The 15,628-nt window shown below is 53.8% G+C and overlaps 2 protein-coding genes across 8 annotated transcripts in view; one reads left to right on the top strand and one right to left on the bottom strand.

Annotated features, from left to right (window-relative positions):
- LOC105181854 (paired box protein Pax-6) overlaps window positions 1-15,628 on the bottom strand; it is a 76,599-nt gene that overhangs the window by 13,684 nt on the left and 47,287 nt on the right. The window lies entirely within an intron of this gene.
- LOC105181853 (mediator of RNA polymerase II transcription subunit 15) lies at window positions 2,780-7,507 on the top strand. The gene is made up of 3 exons (XM_011138889.2): window positions 2,780-4,600; window positions 4,785-5,297; window positions 6,603-7,507. Exons 1-3 carry the CDS (start codon window positions 4,433-4,435, stop codon window positions 7,086-7,088), a joined length of 1,167 nt encoding a protein of 388 aa, XP_011137191.2. The 5' UTR covers window positions 2,780-4,432; the 3' UTR covers window positions 7,089-7,507.

The raw sequence follows: 15,628 nt of genomic DNA, 5'->3' as shown, positions 1-15,628 counted from the left end.
AGAGTCACCGTAAGTTTCCATTATGTTTGAGTATTTTTTATAAATCAATTAAAGTCGCAGAAACTGTGCCGAACTACCAGAGCGGCTACAGAGCGTGGCCGGAAATGGTGCAAGATTTATCTGCTGTTTGAAAACAGGCGCGATCTCGGCGCCGCTGGACTTTTGTTTCACGATCTATTCCGCCGCTGACAAGGATAACGAGTGCCCGATGCCGACTGTCGTTGCTAATCGACGTGACCGCGAGCGATCTCGTGTCGATGCCACAAGTCGCTCGCGCGCGCGCGCGCGCATACACGCGGCGCGAGCGACCGGAATGTAAATCAAAAGCGGTTTCGTAACTCCTCCCCGGTGGCTGAATGCGACGCGCGCTGTGGAAGGCCTTAATTCGTTTACGACTTGCAAAACGAGCCTTCTGGGAGCGCGCAACTGGTAGCCAAACAGTTTGCGCGCCGCCACGCACCCCCGTGCCGCGTCCCCAAGGGTGCAACAGCAGCGCGCCCGGGTAAAATCCCGCGTCGACGAGCGTCGGTCGGTTCCGCTCCGACGGTGACGACGTCTACGGTTCGGTGACGGACATTTGAAAGATTCTAAGATCTCGCTCGCGAGATCGTTCATTTCAAAACTCTGCGAGCGAGCGAGGTGGCGGCCTCGGAGCGTCTCGCGCATGAATCTTTGTTCAATCTGGAGAATGAGCGGGTGAGAAGTGACACACTCACTCGGAGCGAAATGGATTCAGGCTTCGTCCCCATCTCGTTAAATTCGCGGATCGCGAGAGGAGAGAAAACAGCGCTGCGTTGCGTTTGAGTTTGCTCACGGATGCGTCGCTAAACGCGTAATTATCCAAATAGGACGCGCGTGCAGCGCTGCGAGTCGCTCATTTCTCCGCGAGGATGACGCGTCGCGGTTCGAAAAAAGACGCTTCGGTCATTGTGAGTCGACGAGAACGCGACGATCGTGCGCGCACGATTGCGAAATCGTCTTTTACGACTGATTCGCGAAGAAATGTCGCGCTTTATAGCGACTCGTAATTTCGCCTCGCGTCTGTAAATCAGACGAGGCAGCGACGCCGACGAGGACGTATGCGTGTCGTGCTCTCAGCTCGTTCACGTCGCGTCGCCGCGATTCGGTTTCAAACCGGAGCGCGGCATGCGTCCGGCCGCGCTTGCGGCGTGTTTGCAACAACGCGATCTTCCCCTGTTTGCTCGCCGGTGATCGATATAAAATTGCAGTGGAAACAAGGCCGCGCGCGCGCTCGGGCTACGTTGTTTCGAGTTCAGATCCCCGGAGGGATCTGATTGCAAACGAATGCGGCGGGGTTACGGTCTCCCTTCATAGACGATTAATCCAGTTTACTCGCAGACGTTACCACGGCATGGGGTTCTTGTAAGCCGAGAATCCGCACAAACGTCCCTCCCGCGCTTAAATATATTCAATTACGAGACTCGAACCTGGTGTGCCCTCCGTCGACTCTCTCCTCCTTCTCCTCTCACTCTATCTCCCTCTTCGTCGCTATTTCTTCGTCCCTCGTTCTCTCTCTCTCTCTCTCTCTCTCTCTCTGTCTCTCTCTCTCTCTCTCTCTCTCTTGGAAAGAAATATCTAGTACTCTACTCTCTGTTCTACTCTGTTTTACTCTACTCCTCCTCGCGAACGTTTCGCTTTAACCCGCGCGGCCGCTTTCAGCCGCCCAGGGTCTCGACTTCCCGCCTCTCTGTTTCGGTCCCTCTTAAGAACACGGATTTACGCGCCGCTGATCGCTCCCGTGTAAATTCTTCGGCACTTGGCGAGTTGGTCTCGCGTCGAGTTATGCGCTATCTTATTATTAGGGAAAACAATCTTCCACGAAAGATAGCCGAGCGTGCACAATTACTCCAGCAAGGCGTGTTGCTTGCGAACAAACGCAGAGGCCAAATGTCGCTGCAGTGACGCAAAGGTCGAACTAGCCGTGTCGAAAGTGTCGGGCGCGAAAAGTGTCGCGAGGCGCCGCGAATCTCCACGGCGTATCATCTCTCGGCGTTTTCCACCATCGAGGCCGATGTGCCGTGAGAGAGTCAGATGACAGAACGAAAGAAAGAACAGGGAGGAAGGCAAAGGTACACAGGCGGGCAGAACGATCAGAAAGAAAGAGAAAGAGCAAGAGATCGTTCTTTCGAAGTAGAAGAAAAAGAAATGGAAATGGGGAGAGACGGAGATAGAGAGAAAGAAGAAATGGAAAGAGAGCGAATGAAAGAGAGTGAGATTGAGAGAGAGAAAAGGGTCACGACATAGGGGAGAGGGCGCAGAGCGAGAGAGGAGAAGAGAGTTAAGCCTGCAGGCTGCAGACAGAGGCATCAGAGCAGCGGTGAGCGGCGGCGGCGGTGGCGGCGGCGGCGGCGGCGGCGGCGGCGGCGGCGGCGGCGGCAACAGCAGCAGCAGCAGCAGCAGCGTGGCGCAAAGCGAAAGCAGGAGGGAGACAGGCATCTCGCCCTTCTTTTGTCCCTGGGCTTCGGCCCGATATTGAAATGGAGTCGTTTGAGTGTGAATAATTTGCTTTGCCCGGGCCACCCCTCCACCATCGTCATGCCGTCCCTCTCCTTTGCCGCTCTCGGCCCGGCGCGACTACCACCGATCGCGGCCCCCGTTGTACCCTCAACCCCCTGCTCGCGACCCCCTCGTCAACCCCTCTGCAGCACAGTCGCGTTATTTCGCGTCGTGTCTGAGAGTGAGTGAGAGAGAGAGAGAGAGAGAGAGAGAGAGAGAGAGAGAGAGAGAGAGAGAGAGAGAGAGAGAGAGAGAGAGAGAGAGAGAGAAAGGGAGAAAGAGTGGCGCGTTTCGCGATTTCCGCGGTCTCGCGAACTCCTAGTCGATGTCCTCCGAGTTTCCAGGTGTAGTTCGGGATCTATTTACAACCGCGACAAGTAACGTCGTACCGGGCGATAGTGGAGAAGACTGGGAGGGAGATGTGTAAGAATACATCCACGTTCCTGATACTAGAGTAGAGTAGCGCAAGGAAAATCTTCGAAACGCGATGGATTCGAGAGGTGAGTCAATCGCGCGACTAAGAGCCTCTTCTCGTACGAGCTGCGTCGTTGTCATACACCGTTGGTCGCAGGGGTTCGTTTTACGCACGTATGTGCACGTACATCTCTCGCGCTTGACCGGGCGGGACGAGACGAGGTGAGGCGAGGCGAGGCGAGGCGAGGCGAGGCGAGGCGAAGCGGGGTGAGATGAGGTGAGGTGAGCCGAGTCGAAGATATCGATCATTATAAATTCCGAGCTATCGGCGATCGATCGAGCGCGACCCTGGTGCATCGTATTGGGTCGGCGTGCACGCGGGGGGTGACGGTCCCGTTTTCTCGGATGCTGGTCAGAACGGGCACGCGCCGGTGAATTCGATTAAGGTGCGAATCATCGTCACGCGCCGCCTTCCCCCAGCCGGCGAAGAAATCCGTGCGTGGAATGAGTGACACGCGACGAGTGGCCACGCATGCCACGCACGAACGTCGCTCGGTCGCTCGCTGACGAGGCACGGCCGGAGTTAAAATTACGTCGACGTAATCGTCGTCGCGCTCACAACACGGCCTTGCTTCGACCCGTGAAATATGACAACTACCCGATGAGTCGCTCGATGGTCACGGACGATGAGGCACGCCATCGATGATGGATGGTACGTGTCGAGGATGCTTTTCTTAGACGAACGCTGCCGAAAAGTAAGAGCGCTTCCACACACCTGTCGAGCTGAGTTCGGCAACAGGCGTATCCGTCTATGAACGCGCGCGCGCGCGCGCGCGTTGCATTCTGTTGTGTAAATTATAATGAGCGCACACGGAGAATATCAAGACGTCTCTCGCGCGACGCGAATGACACGAGAGACACTTTCAAGTCTTTGCTCTCTTTTACACGCGATTCTCCAGTCGAATTTTCTCGGCGTTCGGAATTCGAGCCGAGTCGCTCTCGAGGTAAACCGCGCGCTCTCGTGTAATTTAATCATGTAACGGAGTTATGTAAGGCGGATCTTAATAATACGTCGCGTGTGAACGCACAGTCCAAGGTGTCTTTACGCGTTTCGCCACGACACGACGCGTAAAAGTCGCTGCTCCTCCGGGTGTAGCGAATGCGAGCGCGCGTTCGTCTCTTTGAATGAAATCGTCGATAGGACAGGAGCGCAAACCTCTCCTTTCGCTTTGCGTGCCGCCGAAATGAACGGCAAACACCGGCACAATGCGCGAAAAAGCGCGAAAGGCGGAGAGTTCGGTGAAGCCGGGGAAGACGGAGGAGTCGATCGTCGTGCGTCGGGCACCGCCGCCGCCGGAGCGGCGCGACGGAGCATTGAAGAGCGTCGCTTTTGTTGAAAAGCCGCCCGCTCGGCTCCGCCGACAAAGACGAAGGTGAACGCCGCGACCGGATGATGATGAGCCAACAATGATCGGGGATTCATCAGTCTTTTAGGAGGCCAATGTCACCCGCCGAGCGCGTCGAACGCGCCGCGCTTCCCCGCTCGTGGATCCTCCTTAGACATGCAGAACGCATACGGGACACCGTGTATATAATCCAGCGACGGTGGGCATCGGAAATCAGTCAGCTCGTACAACACAACCGGCTAACCATTCCTACAACGATGAAGGTATTCGCCGATTCATTATTCGCTTTCTGTACGACCGTAGTCGATTGCGGCTCTTCCGAAGAAGAGAGGCTGCCAGAGAGGGAAAGAGAGATATACATCGCTCGACTTTTCGCGGATAATATAGACCTGACTGTAATTGAGATTAACCAAACGATTCATTAGCTCGGTTTCTCCCGGAAAACAGGTACTCGTCAGTATCGCCCTTTTGGCGGCCGTGGTTCTCGCCGAGCCGCCGAGGTATCGCCCGCAGTATCAGCAACAAAGACAATATTACTTCACTCGCCAGCAAGAAGAGGCGGCCGATAACGCTCCTTATGCCGCGTCCGGCTGGAAACCGACGGGACCGGCCTTTAATTTGCCGGAAAGACAATTCGCCGGTGCTCAGCAGTCTCAGCAGCAGTACGGAGCACCGATTGCGGCTCAGCAACCTCAGCAGCAATACGGAGCGCCGAGTGCGGCTCAGCAACCTCAGCAGCAATACGGAGCACCGAGCGCAGCCCAGCAACCTCAGCAGCGATACGGAGCGCCGACTGCGCCTCAGCAACAGTACGGAGCACCGGCTACGCCGCAGCAGCAATACGGAGCTCCGAGCGGTCCTCAGCGGGAATACGGAATACCAGAGGAGTCTACGACGACCGAGAATCCCAGCAACGATGACGAAGAGGTATCCACCGTTCAAGGCATAACTTCATCGGAGGTGAGCCAAGTATGAATTTTCTAGCGAGAATACCGAACAATCAGACGGACGAAATGTCGAAATCGCAAGGGAGAAAACGCTGCGAACGATCGAGTCTCATTCGAGAAGAGTCGACTGCGTTGGCATCGGAATGTCTGTCCGATGGACGTGAAGCCCTCTGATGATTTGGAGCTACTCGACTCATTTAACGGTTCGGGGAACGTTCTAATCTGCAGAATGAATCGCGGATGCTGGCACGCCGACGATCGCGCGCGGATCGCATCGGAGTGGCCGGCCGTCGTTTCGGCATCGCCCGCGAGTCGCGAGGGAAACAATTGCGAAGTGCGGGTTCCAAGTCCCGATGTTGAACGCCCGGCTTCGCATGACGCGTTACGTAAACATAGATTTATCATCTCGTCCCGAGGAGAGAGAGAACACCGCGCACTGGAGCACCGCGAGTTGGCATGTGAGCCGATGGGCGCGGAGGCCGCGTCGCGGAATTTAAATCGCACGGCGGGCGCGCGGGCCGAGGCTTCTCTCTTCCCGTGTCTTCGGGCGCCTCAGCTTTCCTCCCGCCGTCTGCCGCGGCTTGTCCTAACGACATTAGTATTCGAGACGTCGTTTACTTTCGATCGTGGCGTCGAGCACGTGCGCGCGTCCGTACCAAATTCGAAGGCGGCGTGACACAACCCGTAACGCATTCAACCGTGATTCAAGCGCGCTCGAGGTCGTCCGCGACGAGCTTCCATCGTCTTCTGTTTGGCGCGGCATTGGCGGGGAAAAAGAGGAATAAAACAGAGAAATCCGCCGCCGTCGGCAGAGGTTCGCCCGCGGAATGGGGTTCGCTTTACATACGTACCGCCGCGCGAGGCGGTTCGCACGCTGGGAACTCGTCTGGCGAGTGTACCACCTTTTTTTTTTCCTTTTTCGCCAAATTTCTTTGGCGGTTTTTGCCTCGCGATACTCGACGCGAGTCTCGACGTACCTCGCTGGAGAACCTAATTTCGGCGAATTGACTTTTATTTGCGTCTGCGTCTCTTAACGTGAACCCGTTCACATCGTGATGTCGCGGATAATGAAACTGTCCGCCTACGTTCCTCCTTCATCTACTTCAGTGGTCGCGGCATCGCTTGTCGCCGGCCTCGCGGATACCTCGAACTCTGATCACTGCTCATTTTCTGCTGAATCTCGCATTTCCGTGAAGCTGACAGGTATACCCGAGGGAATAGATGCGTAGATGCGAGCACGAGAATTCCCAATAAAATCAAGAGGATAAATATTCATTGATAAAAACAAGCAAACGAACAAGCATCGTGTCTGTCGCAGCCCGAGGCCGCGAACGCGGCGAACGAGCTCGAGGACGAGGAGCAGGACGACAAGCAGCAACCGCAGCAGACCGGGGAGTACTACGTGGCTCTTCCCGACGGCCGTCTTCAGCACGTGCGATACGTCAGTCGTCAAGACGTCGAGGCCATGAAGTACTTCGCCAAGATCCGCGCGGAGAACGTGGAGCCCCTTCGCGGACCGATCTACGCGTACGCGCCGCTGCAGAAGCTGCAGATCGTACCGGCTGGCCTGCAAGTGTCCGTCGCGCCGGTCGCCGCGGTCGCACCTGCGGAGCAGACGACCAACAGCAAGCCGCAGAAACTCGAGATCGAGCCGGTGGCAGCGCAAGTGCAATACCAGTACGACAACCCCTCGAGCGTGGTGCCGTTGGCCAACCCTCTGAACGCTGCCTACACCACCTACACGGCGAACTATCAAGTACCTGCGGCAGCCGGCGACTCCAGATTCCTCCTCACCTTCCAGTAGATCGTCCGGGGACCCTCCGCGCGGAAACACGACACCCTCGACACGATTTCGCTCGACTGTGCGCTTCGCAGATATGTTGCGTTGTACATGTCGCGTAACTTATTGATGAGTTAAGCTGATGGTTAAGCTAAGTTGACGACGACAATAAAGTCGATAGTAATGAAACTGACTTGTGTGTCTGCCTGTGCTCCGACTTTATCTACTTCGGCGATCGCGGCGTCGCTTTCGTGGCTGTTCGATTTTCGTGTTTTCTTCGTAAATTTGGAATCGCCACGGTGCTGATCGATCCACCCGAGGGAGTAGCAGCGGCGATCGTTGTGATGTCGATGATTTGATAATTTTGATGATTCCACGGAACGTTCATGCGCACGAGGGTTGTTTCGTATCCTGCATCGTTCCACCCTTCGTCCCTCGCGGTGGGAATGCAACGAAAGCGGGCTTTTCCTCGGCACGTGATCGCGAACGTAGACGTGGACGTATCGGCGAAAGAGAGAGGGGGAGACCGACAGAGGGGGGGAGAGAGAGAGAGAGAGAGAGAGAGAGGGAGGAGGAGAGAGAGAGCAACCCGCCGGCATGTAGACGTGCCTAACCGCAAAATTCCAGAAATTTAATATCTCGCTCCGCGCAACCGACGGGGTTGGGCGTTTCATAAGTTCACTCCGACGCAGCCAATCCCTCGTCAGAATTCTCCCAAAATTCTACGACCACGTTCTAACCCACGTTCAAACACTTCCTCCTCTCGTCCCGGCACTCCGTTACACCGCGCCTCCCTATTCTTCTCTCGCCTTATCCTGCGACAACCCGTGCGCGTCTTGGATGTTCTTTGCCGGTGGCCTGTAGCTTCGCTTTGAGGGAATACGAAAATCCCGATGAAACGATCGTACGAGCGTCCCTCGGAGGATCGCGCCTTCGGATCGCACCATGTTCGCACTCCGTGCGAACGAGAGACCCAATTTTGCAGTCTCGCGCGACTCGCAGAAATTCAGCTCTTCGACCAGGACGAGCACCGTGATGTGACTCTTGAAGAGTCACGAATAAATACACGCGAGTGAAATTTTTTCGTATCCGCAGACAGTGGAACACTGAGGAAAAAGATTTTGTTGGGTTAACGAAACACCGGTAACCGCAACAAATGGTTTGTTAGTGTGGGACAGCAAGTGACGCCGTTGTGGTAACAAATGACTTGTTACTTATGATTTGTTGCTCCAACTAACAATTTTACAATGGGGACAAATGTATCTGTTGCATCTCCAGCAGTATATATTTGCTAAAATTACAAATAACGAAAAATTATTTGTTGCGTAACTGTTTGATTTCTTCCCCGTACAAACGCTCAAGATTTCGTTGTGTGACAAAACAGAAATCTTTTTCTCAGTGAACGTTCCTTCGAAATGTCGAGTCGCCCATTCTACTTATTACTCGCTCGATCGGAGGCATATTAAATGCGCGATGAAAACGTCAGGACCCGCTAAATTGAATCGCGTGAGAATTAACGTCCGAAAAACCACGAAAACTACCAGCCCAAGTAGCACGTTCTCCTCCAAGGTATCCCATATCGAGCTTAATTACGCGATCCGGCTTAGCGGTAACTTTTAATTAAGGTCCATCGGCAACAAACCTCTCTTAAGAATTTAGTAGTGCCTAAGTCCGACGGAGAACAAAGGGATACCCTCTGGCGGCCCGGAGGTAAATAGCCCGAAGAAGCACGAACACATCCTCTCGAGACCGAGAGAAAGAGAGAAGTAGAGAGAGGGAGAGAGAGAGAGAGAGAGAGAGAGAAAGAGAGAGAGAGAGAGAGAGATCTCGTCGACGAACGCAATCGGCCGACTAATTAATCCGGTCAAGCGGTCACAAGCCCAATTAAATTCCACCGTCCGGTCGAGCCGATCGTTGGAGGAGCGTAATGGCGGCGAACCGATCGGGACCGATCGCGCGCGACTACGAGCTGAGGCACGTAGACGACGACTCTCTCTTCTTCAGGAAGTTGGCTCGCGAGTGCCAAGTCTGGTCCCTTCGCGTGCCTTCGGCCTGCACTCTTCGAGCGCCACTCCCTGCTTTCGTCTTCCCTTTCCTCTGTCGCTTTTCCTTCCGCTCGAAACGGGAGAGAATCGCCTCGGAAAACAAAGTTTCGCCAGCTTTCCATTCGGTTCGCTCTCGCACCACCGCCACCGCCACCACCACCACCACCATCACCATCACCATCACTACCATCAGCAGCGTCGGCGCCGCCATCCGTCGTTTTCTCGCTCCTCCGCGCGGAAGCGTCCCCGAGAGTCAAGCAGCCGGTGCACCCTCCTTCCCACGGGATATTAATTTTTCGGGAAGTTACCGCCGTGCCGTTCCTTTTTCCCTTCCCTCCCCCTGCAACCGCCTCTCTCGCAGCCGCTCTTTTTCTCTCTGTCCTTCTTACGGGGCGTTCGTCGCTATCTCGTCGCCCCGACGCCTCGTTTTTCCACGGCGATTTCGGCCCGCCACGAATCACCGCGTGCTCACCCTCTCCCCCGCTACGCTCTTAACCCTTCGTTATCGAGACGGTCGACTTCGATTTACGGAGTGTCCCAAAAGCGTCGGCTGATATCGTCGGCGAGAGGCGATATTCTTCGATTAACGTCGCAGCGAGGAGGAAGCGAGCGATCTTGTATTTTACAGCCGCCAACGCGACTAAGGATATAAATAGAAAACCCGTTCCGGCGCGCTCTTACATCAGAGTCGTTAAACTTAACGTGTTCGCGCTACGTCCGATCTGCGCGAAATGTCCAATCTTTTCCGGGACGTGCTCGCGATCCCGGCACAATCCCAGATAATCCCCGTGCGCGCGGTATCGAAATGGAAAATCTGCCTCCATAATTTTTTCGTCAAACTCAATTACATCGTCGTGCAAATGGATTTTCCCTAAGCCTCGTAGCAACTGGATAATATTTCGCGATTCCTCTCTCGTATAATTTGATCCGCGTTAGCAACACACGGGGCACATCGACGGCGGAGGATTAACTTTCATAATCCTGCGGGAACGTAATACGCGCGCGCGTCTCTCACCCCACGCGCAAGCAAGTCTTTCACCCCTCCCTTTGACTTGGCGCGAAGTGCCGTCGATTACCTCGAAACAGCGATTTCCGCGATTAACGCGATGTCGAATGCCGAAGTGTCGAGTTTCATATATTTCTCGACAGAAAGACTAAAGATCCGCTGATACGATAGGCATACGTAAAAGTGCATAATTTCCGCCGGATATTTTCACAATATTGTTCGTCAGCAAGCACGCACTCGCTCTCCTTCGTGCCGCGCCTATACTCTGCCGTGGAGGCGACGCGGCGACGTGAAAAGAACTCGTCGCTCGCCGTGCTGATCCGCGGCATGAAGGAACAAAGGCCGCGGGAACTCGGCGTGGTCGGATCAGCCGTGAGACGATAATAATTTCGGATCACCTGAGGAGAGAACCGCGACGGAAAAGACGGAGGAGAGGGAAGTCAATAAAAATGAATTGGAAGGAACGAGAACAAAGAGGGAGAAACCGCGACGGCGGAGGGGGGAGGAGGGGTAGGGTAGCTTAGGGTAGGGTAGGGTAGGGTAGGATAGGTAGGTAAGAAAAGACGCTGTGGAAGTCACAGTGGATGTGGGGTGACATCTGGCCCTACGATGGTGGTGGTGGTGGTGGTGGTGGTGGTGGTGCAGGCAGACGTCGAGGTCACGATCGAATGCCATCCACGGGGTTGGCTTTTTCTCGGACTCGCGTGTATTTTCGCGCGCGCGCGCACACCGGCGCGGCGGCCGGAGAGCTCGTTTGTTCTTCGGCCCGTGCACGCTGCCAGATTAAGAAAATAGCGGGAGGCTCCCGCGGCGCCGGTGGGAACGCAGCCAAGCTGATGGTTCTTCGTCGGTTCTCAGGGCTCGCCAAGGAGGAAGGGCTCGTGAACGTTTCGCGCACGCTCGTTTTGAGAAACGATCAGCTCGCGAACGAACTCGCGTAAACCGTTCGTTCCCGCGGGAGATTATCGTGATGAAATACAAGAGGATCAGCTTTAGAAATAATCCATAAGGAAGTATCGCGCGATGAAAGATCTGAAAGAAAGAAAGGTGATGCTGAAAAAAAAAAAAAGGAAAAAATTTGTCTCGTCCTACATTCGTTGTGCGAATTACGGGATGTACGTTGTGGGACTGAGCGATATTCGTTTCCGAAGATTTTCCACATCGTTCATCAATTCGTTCATCCTCGCTCCTCGCTCGTGCTCGAGGATGCACTCGGCGCGGATTCCCCGTGTGCGACCCCACGCGGCGCGGAGGGTCGCGAAGACAACAATAAAAAATAGAGAAACGGGGGAAAGAGAACGGAAAATACGCGAGCGTCGGGTATATGCGTTCCATGTGCCATCGGCGATGATTGGCGAGATCCCCCGTCGACAAGCACGTCGAACTCTTTTCGGCTCTTTCGAAGTCGGCACCTGCTTTCGCTCGCTCGCTCGCTCGCTCGCAACGACGACGACGACGACGACGCCCGGCCTTTGTGATCCTTCCTCCTTGTGTGTCGCGCGGCGTATCCCTCCGCACTTTTCACCGTGAGCGAGAGCCGAGTGTATCGCGCGGGGGGGGGGAGATATGTATGTGCGTACACGCGCCGAGCGCTATATGCCGAGCAGGTTGTGTGCGTGACAACGCGACGCGAGTAAACGCGCATTGCGTCACAGGACATGTCGATATTGAATCCGGCCGGGAGGGTTGGCCGAAAACAATGAGGCGTGCTCTGACGAAGAGAAGTCGCTCTTTGATTAATATCGCCGAATTAATAGGAATTCGAGACGGCGGGAGGGAAGGGCTGTCCGCGGATATTGTATGCTGAGCCGGCCGGTATTTCACGCAGAGCGAGCTCTCTGTAGATATCAGCTGTTTCGGTCGGAGCTAGCGGCGGGGTGTGAGAATTAAAAACTTTGATTCTCGCCTCTTTGTTCCTCCGTCGTCGCGGGACGATGAAAAGCTTGTCTGGACTGATTTGTCCACTCCGCGAAATGAAGTGCGCGCGAGTAAACTAAATGCCACGCGCGACGAAACACGCGGATTTGATGGCAGCTTACCGTAAGCGGACATTTCCTCCGCGACTCGGATTGTTTTCGACAGAACGAGAAACACGGCTTGTGTGTACCGTCACGTTCCGTCGAGCGGCTAATATTGGGTCGATCGCGAAATGGAGTCATATGAAATTCTGCGTGCGCGAGCACCATAATTCAATCGACGAGTAAGCGCGCGATAAGCGTGACTTCGCAATGCTGAAACATTATGCAACACTGTGGGTGATTGATCGGCGAGCCACGGCGATCTTACGTAATTCATCGCCCGTCGACTACGTATGACCATATGTCAGCATATTTTCCCCCTTCTTTTCCATCTCAGTCTGGCACACCACCGAATGTTCCTCTCGATCATAGATTCGCGCGCGTTTTCGACGAAAATTTTTCCTGCGTGCCTAAACACGATATTACTCCACCGCTGTTACATGTGTATAAGAAGAAAAACTAATGTCTAGTTCGTACGTGATTTTCGAAATTTTCAATTTCTTATTGTCGCAACATTTTCCCGAGAGCAACCGCATCGACCGCAATTTCAACGGGTTTCCGCAAACACGTGTATCTCTCACGCTTTCGTTTATTTTCGACGACGCTCGGTAAGCCGAATGCATCTTCGTATCAAATTTCGACGTCACGAGAGACGCGGTGAAACTGCGAACGAGCCTCTCTCGACCGAGAGGGACTTGCAACGAATTCCGAAGGCACCGTTTACCGTGGGGTCGAATTCTTATACGGGGTGTCTGAAAGCGGGGAGGTACGGCGGTTTGGCTCAAACGTGCCCGCCCACCTAACCCCGTGAAAACGTGGAATTTAGACCTCGATGCCCTTTATACCAAACGCATCTCTCTCCTCCTTTCGCGGATATCTCCTCGTTTTTTAAGGCGGGGTAATGCTCTCGAATTCTTGACGAGAGAACTCCGTCCGCGATTATTATATACTTTTCGCAATATGAAAAAACGAATATATATGTGGAAGTTGGAATTATGTGCCCGTAAGACTAAAATTTGCCTCACTTTCGTACGAACAATTAAACTCACGGAGAGGTCGGTGTAACCGAGCTTGCAGAAGAAAGTTCGGCTAATGTAAATTCGAAACAGCACGATTCTCTTGATTCGCGATATTTCCCCGAGAATTAACGGCAAAATTTCGCCGCGAGTTCAGCCGTGGATTACAGGCCGCGCGAAGGAAGCTCTATAGCGTGAAAGAGGCACGTACTCGGGCATTATTCATATACTCGTCACGTATGTAAGTTCACCCCTTCCGCCTGCTACCCTCATCTCGCAGTCGCATCCGCGGGGCGAGTAGGTACTCGCTCGTGTGAACGTTGCCTAAAAGAGCACACCAGGGGGTGGCTTTTTTCTCTCTTTCTCTCTCTCTCTCTCTCTCTCTCTCTCTCTGTGTGTAGTGTATATATCGATTGGCATTACGAGGCAGATCAGTCAACCCTACCCGTGTGTCTCGTCGAGGGGTCGAAGGAAGTAGCGAGCGAGGAAAGAGATCTCCGCCTTGCTGCCCCCTGACCGCCCTCTCTTCGCGGCTGCTGAGACACTTTGTCACCCTCTCAGGCGTCACCTCCTTCCCCCTCCTGCCTCCTCGACGAAGCACCGGATGCTGAGGCCTACCGAGCGAAGGCGGCACGAAGGGGAGAGAAAAAGGCGTCCGCCGCGGCCGCAATTAGCGTCTCTTTATTCAGTCTCTTACGACTCATTGGAAATCTATAAAAAAAAAAAAGTTGCGTCGCCTCGACGTAAGCGCGACACCTTGGGGTTAAAATCGATAAATCGGTGCTATCGGCCCGTTCCTTATTCCGCTTTGTCACCCTCTCACGCGTTTACCCTCCCCTCAGATAGACGACGGCGAGTTGACGGATACTCGCAAGGTTGGACGGAGTTGAAGAAGAGCGGGAGGGAGAGAAAAAGAAAGAGAGCGAGAGAGCGAGAGAGAGAGAGAGAGAGAGAGAAAGAGAAAGAGGGAACTCACCCCGTTAACCCTCCGTTAGCCTTCCGTTGAGGAATACATCGGTAAACGACGGAGCGCAAGGACGATCAGTCGCAAGGAATGAAAATGAGGAGCCAAGCTCGGGTTAAACGGCGTATCGCTACAGAATTGTAGATATCGAGGGGAATCTACGATCGTTTTGCTTGATTTCTGAATGAAACACCTCATTGTTATCTCCTAAAGTATCTCACGAAAGTATCTCACAATCAAATTACATCATTATGACATTTCTTTCCTCGCACGTTTCGTTAACTTTTTTTTTAGAGCGTCGTGATAATGACGAGAGGGCGGATCGCCATTGCGCCGATTTTAATGCAGAATTCGAAGCAGCCGGAGCTTTTATCGATGCGGAAGCGTCGAATTTGCGAAGGGGCGCGACGCTGGCCGTCGCACCACTCGCGCATCTGCGCTCTCTCGCCGCGCGCTCGAAGGAATTTCATCTCCAGATTCCGTTACATGTTTTGCGAACTGGCACGATCGAAAGAATTTCTTCTCGAACGCGGTTTCCGCGTGCGGTCGAAAGTCCGTAATGGCGAGACCGCAAACGGTCCGAGCGGAATGATTTGCGCGCTGCACACGCAGGAATTACAAAACCGAAGGGGGAAGACACCCTCCCACACGCTCTCGCTACCATTGCCCAGCTTTCTCTATTTCTCCTTTGGTACGTGTGGTCGGTACACGATACAGGCTGATCAGTGATAGCCATTTTGCCGATCAGAACAATATCGATCGGTGACAGTCAGTGAGCAAAAGCTTCTTACATCGATAGTTATATCTCTGCAGAGAGTAAAAAAAATGAGGTAAGGAGAAAAGAGGAGGGGAGTCGATCTTCGACGAGAAAGGGACTTTTCTCTGCTCGTTAGATTTTTATTATGGCACATCCTGTAAACGGTTCGACTAACAAATTCTCTGTAAAATTTCTCTGCTAAAAGCTAGGTACAAATCCCCGATATATCCGTAAAGTTAATCCCGCACGGAGGGTTGGAGACGAAGGAAAAACACGCGCGCGAGTGCGCGCGACGGTTTAATATCTTTTGGTTTTGTTTTTTTTTTTCTAAAACATCGTTTCGCCGCAAAATTTCGCGCGAATTCGATCCGACAAGCGAAATTTGTTGTATCGCAGTCGCGAGTGTGCGGTGCAGAGTCGATATCGCACCGACGATTTTGCACAGTGAAATATCGGGCACAAAGGGGATTATGACGATTCGATCCCGGGGATTACCTCCGAATACTATCTCGGATGCGATGGCGGAGGGAGGATCAGCGTATTGTTTTCCATACGCAAATCTCAACAGGAATTTGTGCAACCGGCGCGGCAGAGAGAGAGAGAGAGAGAGAGAGAGAGACGGGGGGAGGGGGAGAGGCGAAGAGAGGGACGAGAGAGAGAGAGAGAGAGAGGGAGAGAGAGAGAGAGAGAGAGAGAGAAAGAGAGAGAAGCGGATAGAGCTCCGCTGTACATTATTAATCGACACACCTTTAGTCAGC

This window comes from Harpegnathos saltator, unplaced genomic scaffold (genome assembly GCF_003227715.2).
Source record: "Harpegnathos saltator strain DR-91 unplaced genomic scaffold, Hsal_v8.6 scaffold175, whole genome shotgun sequence".
NCBI classification, from domain to species: Eukaryota; Metazoa; Arthropoda; class Insecta; order Hymenoptera; family Formicidae; genus Harpegnathos; species Harpegnathos saltator.
Note: the sequence above shows the minus strand (reverse complement) of the source record. Positions and strands in the feature narration are given on the sequence as shown.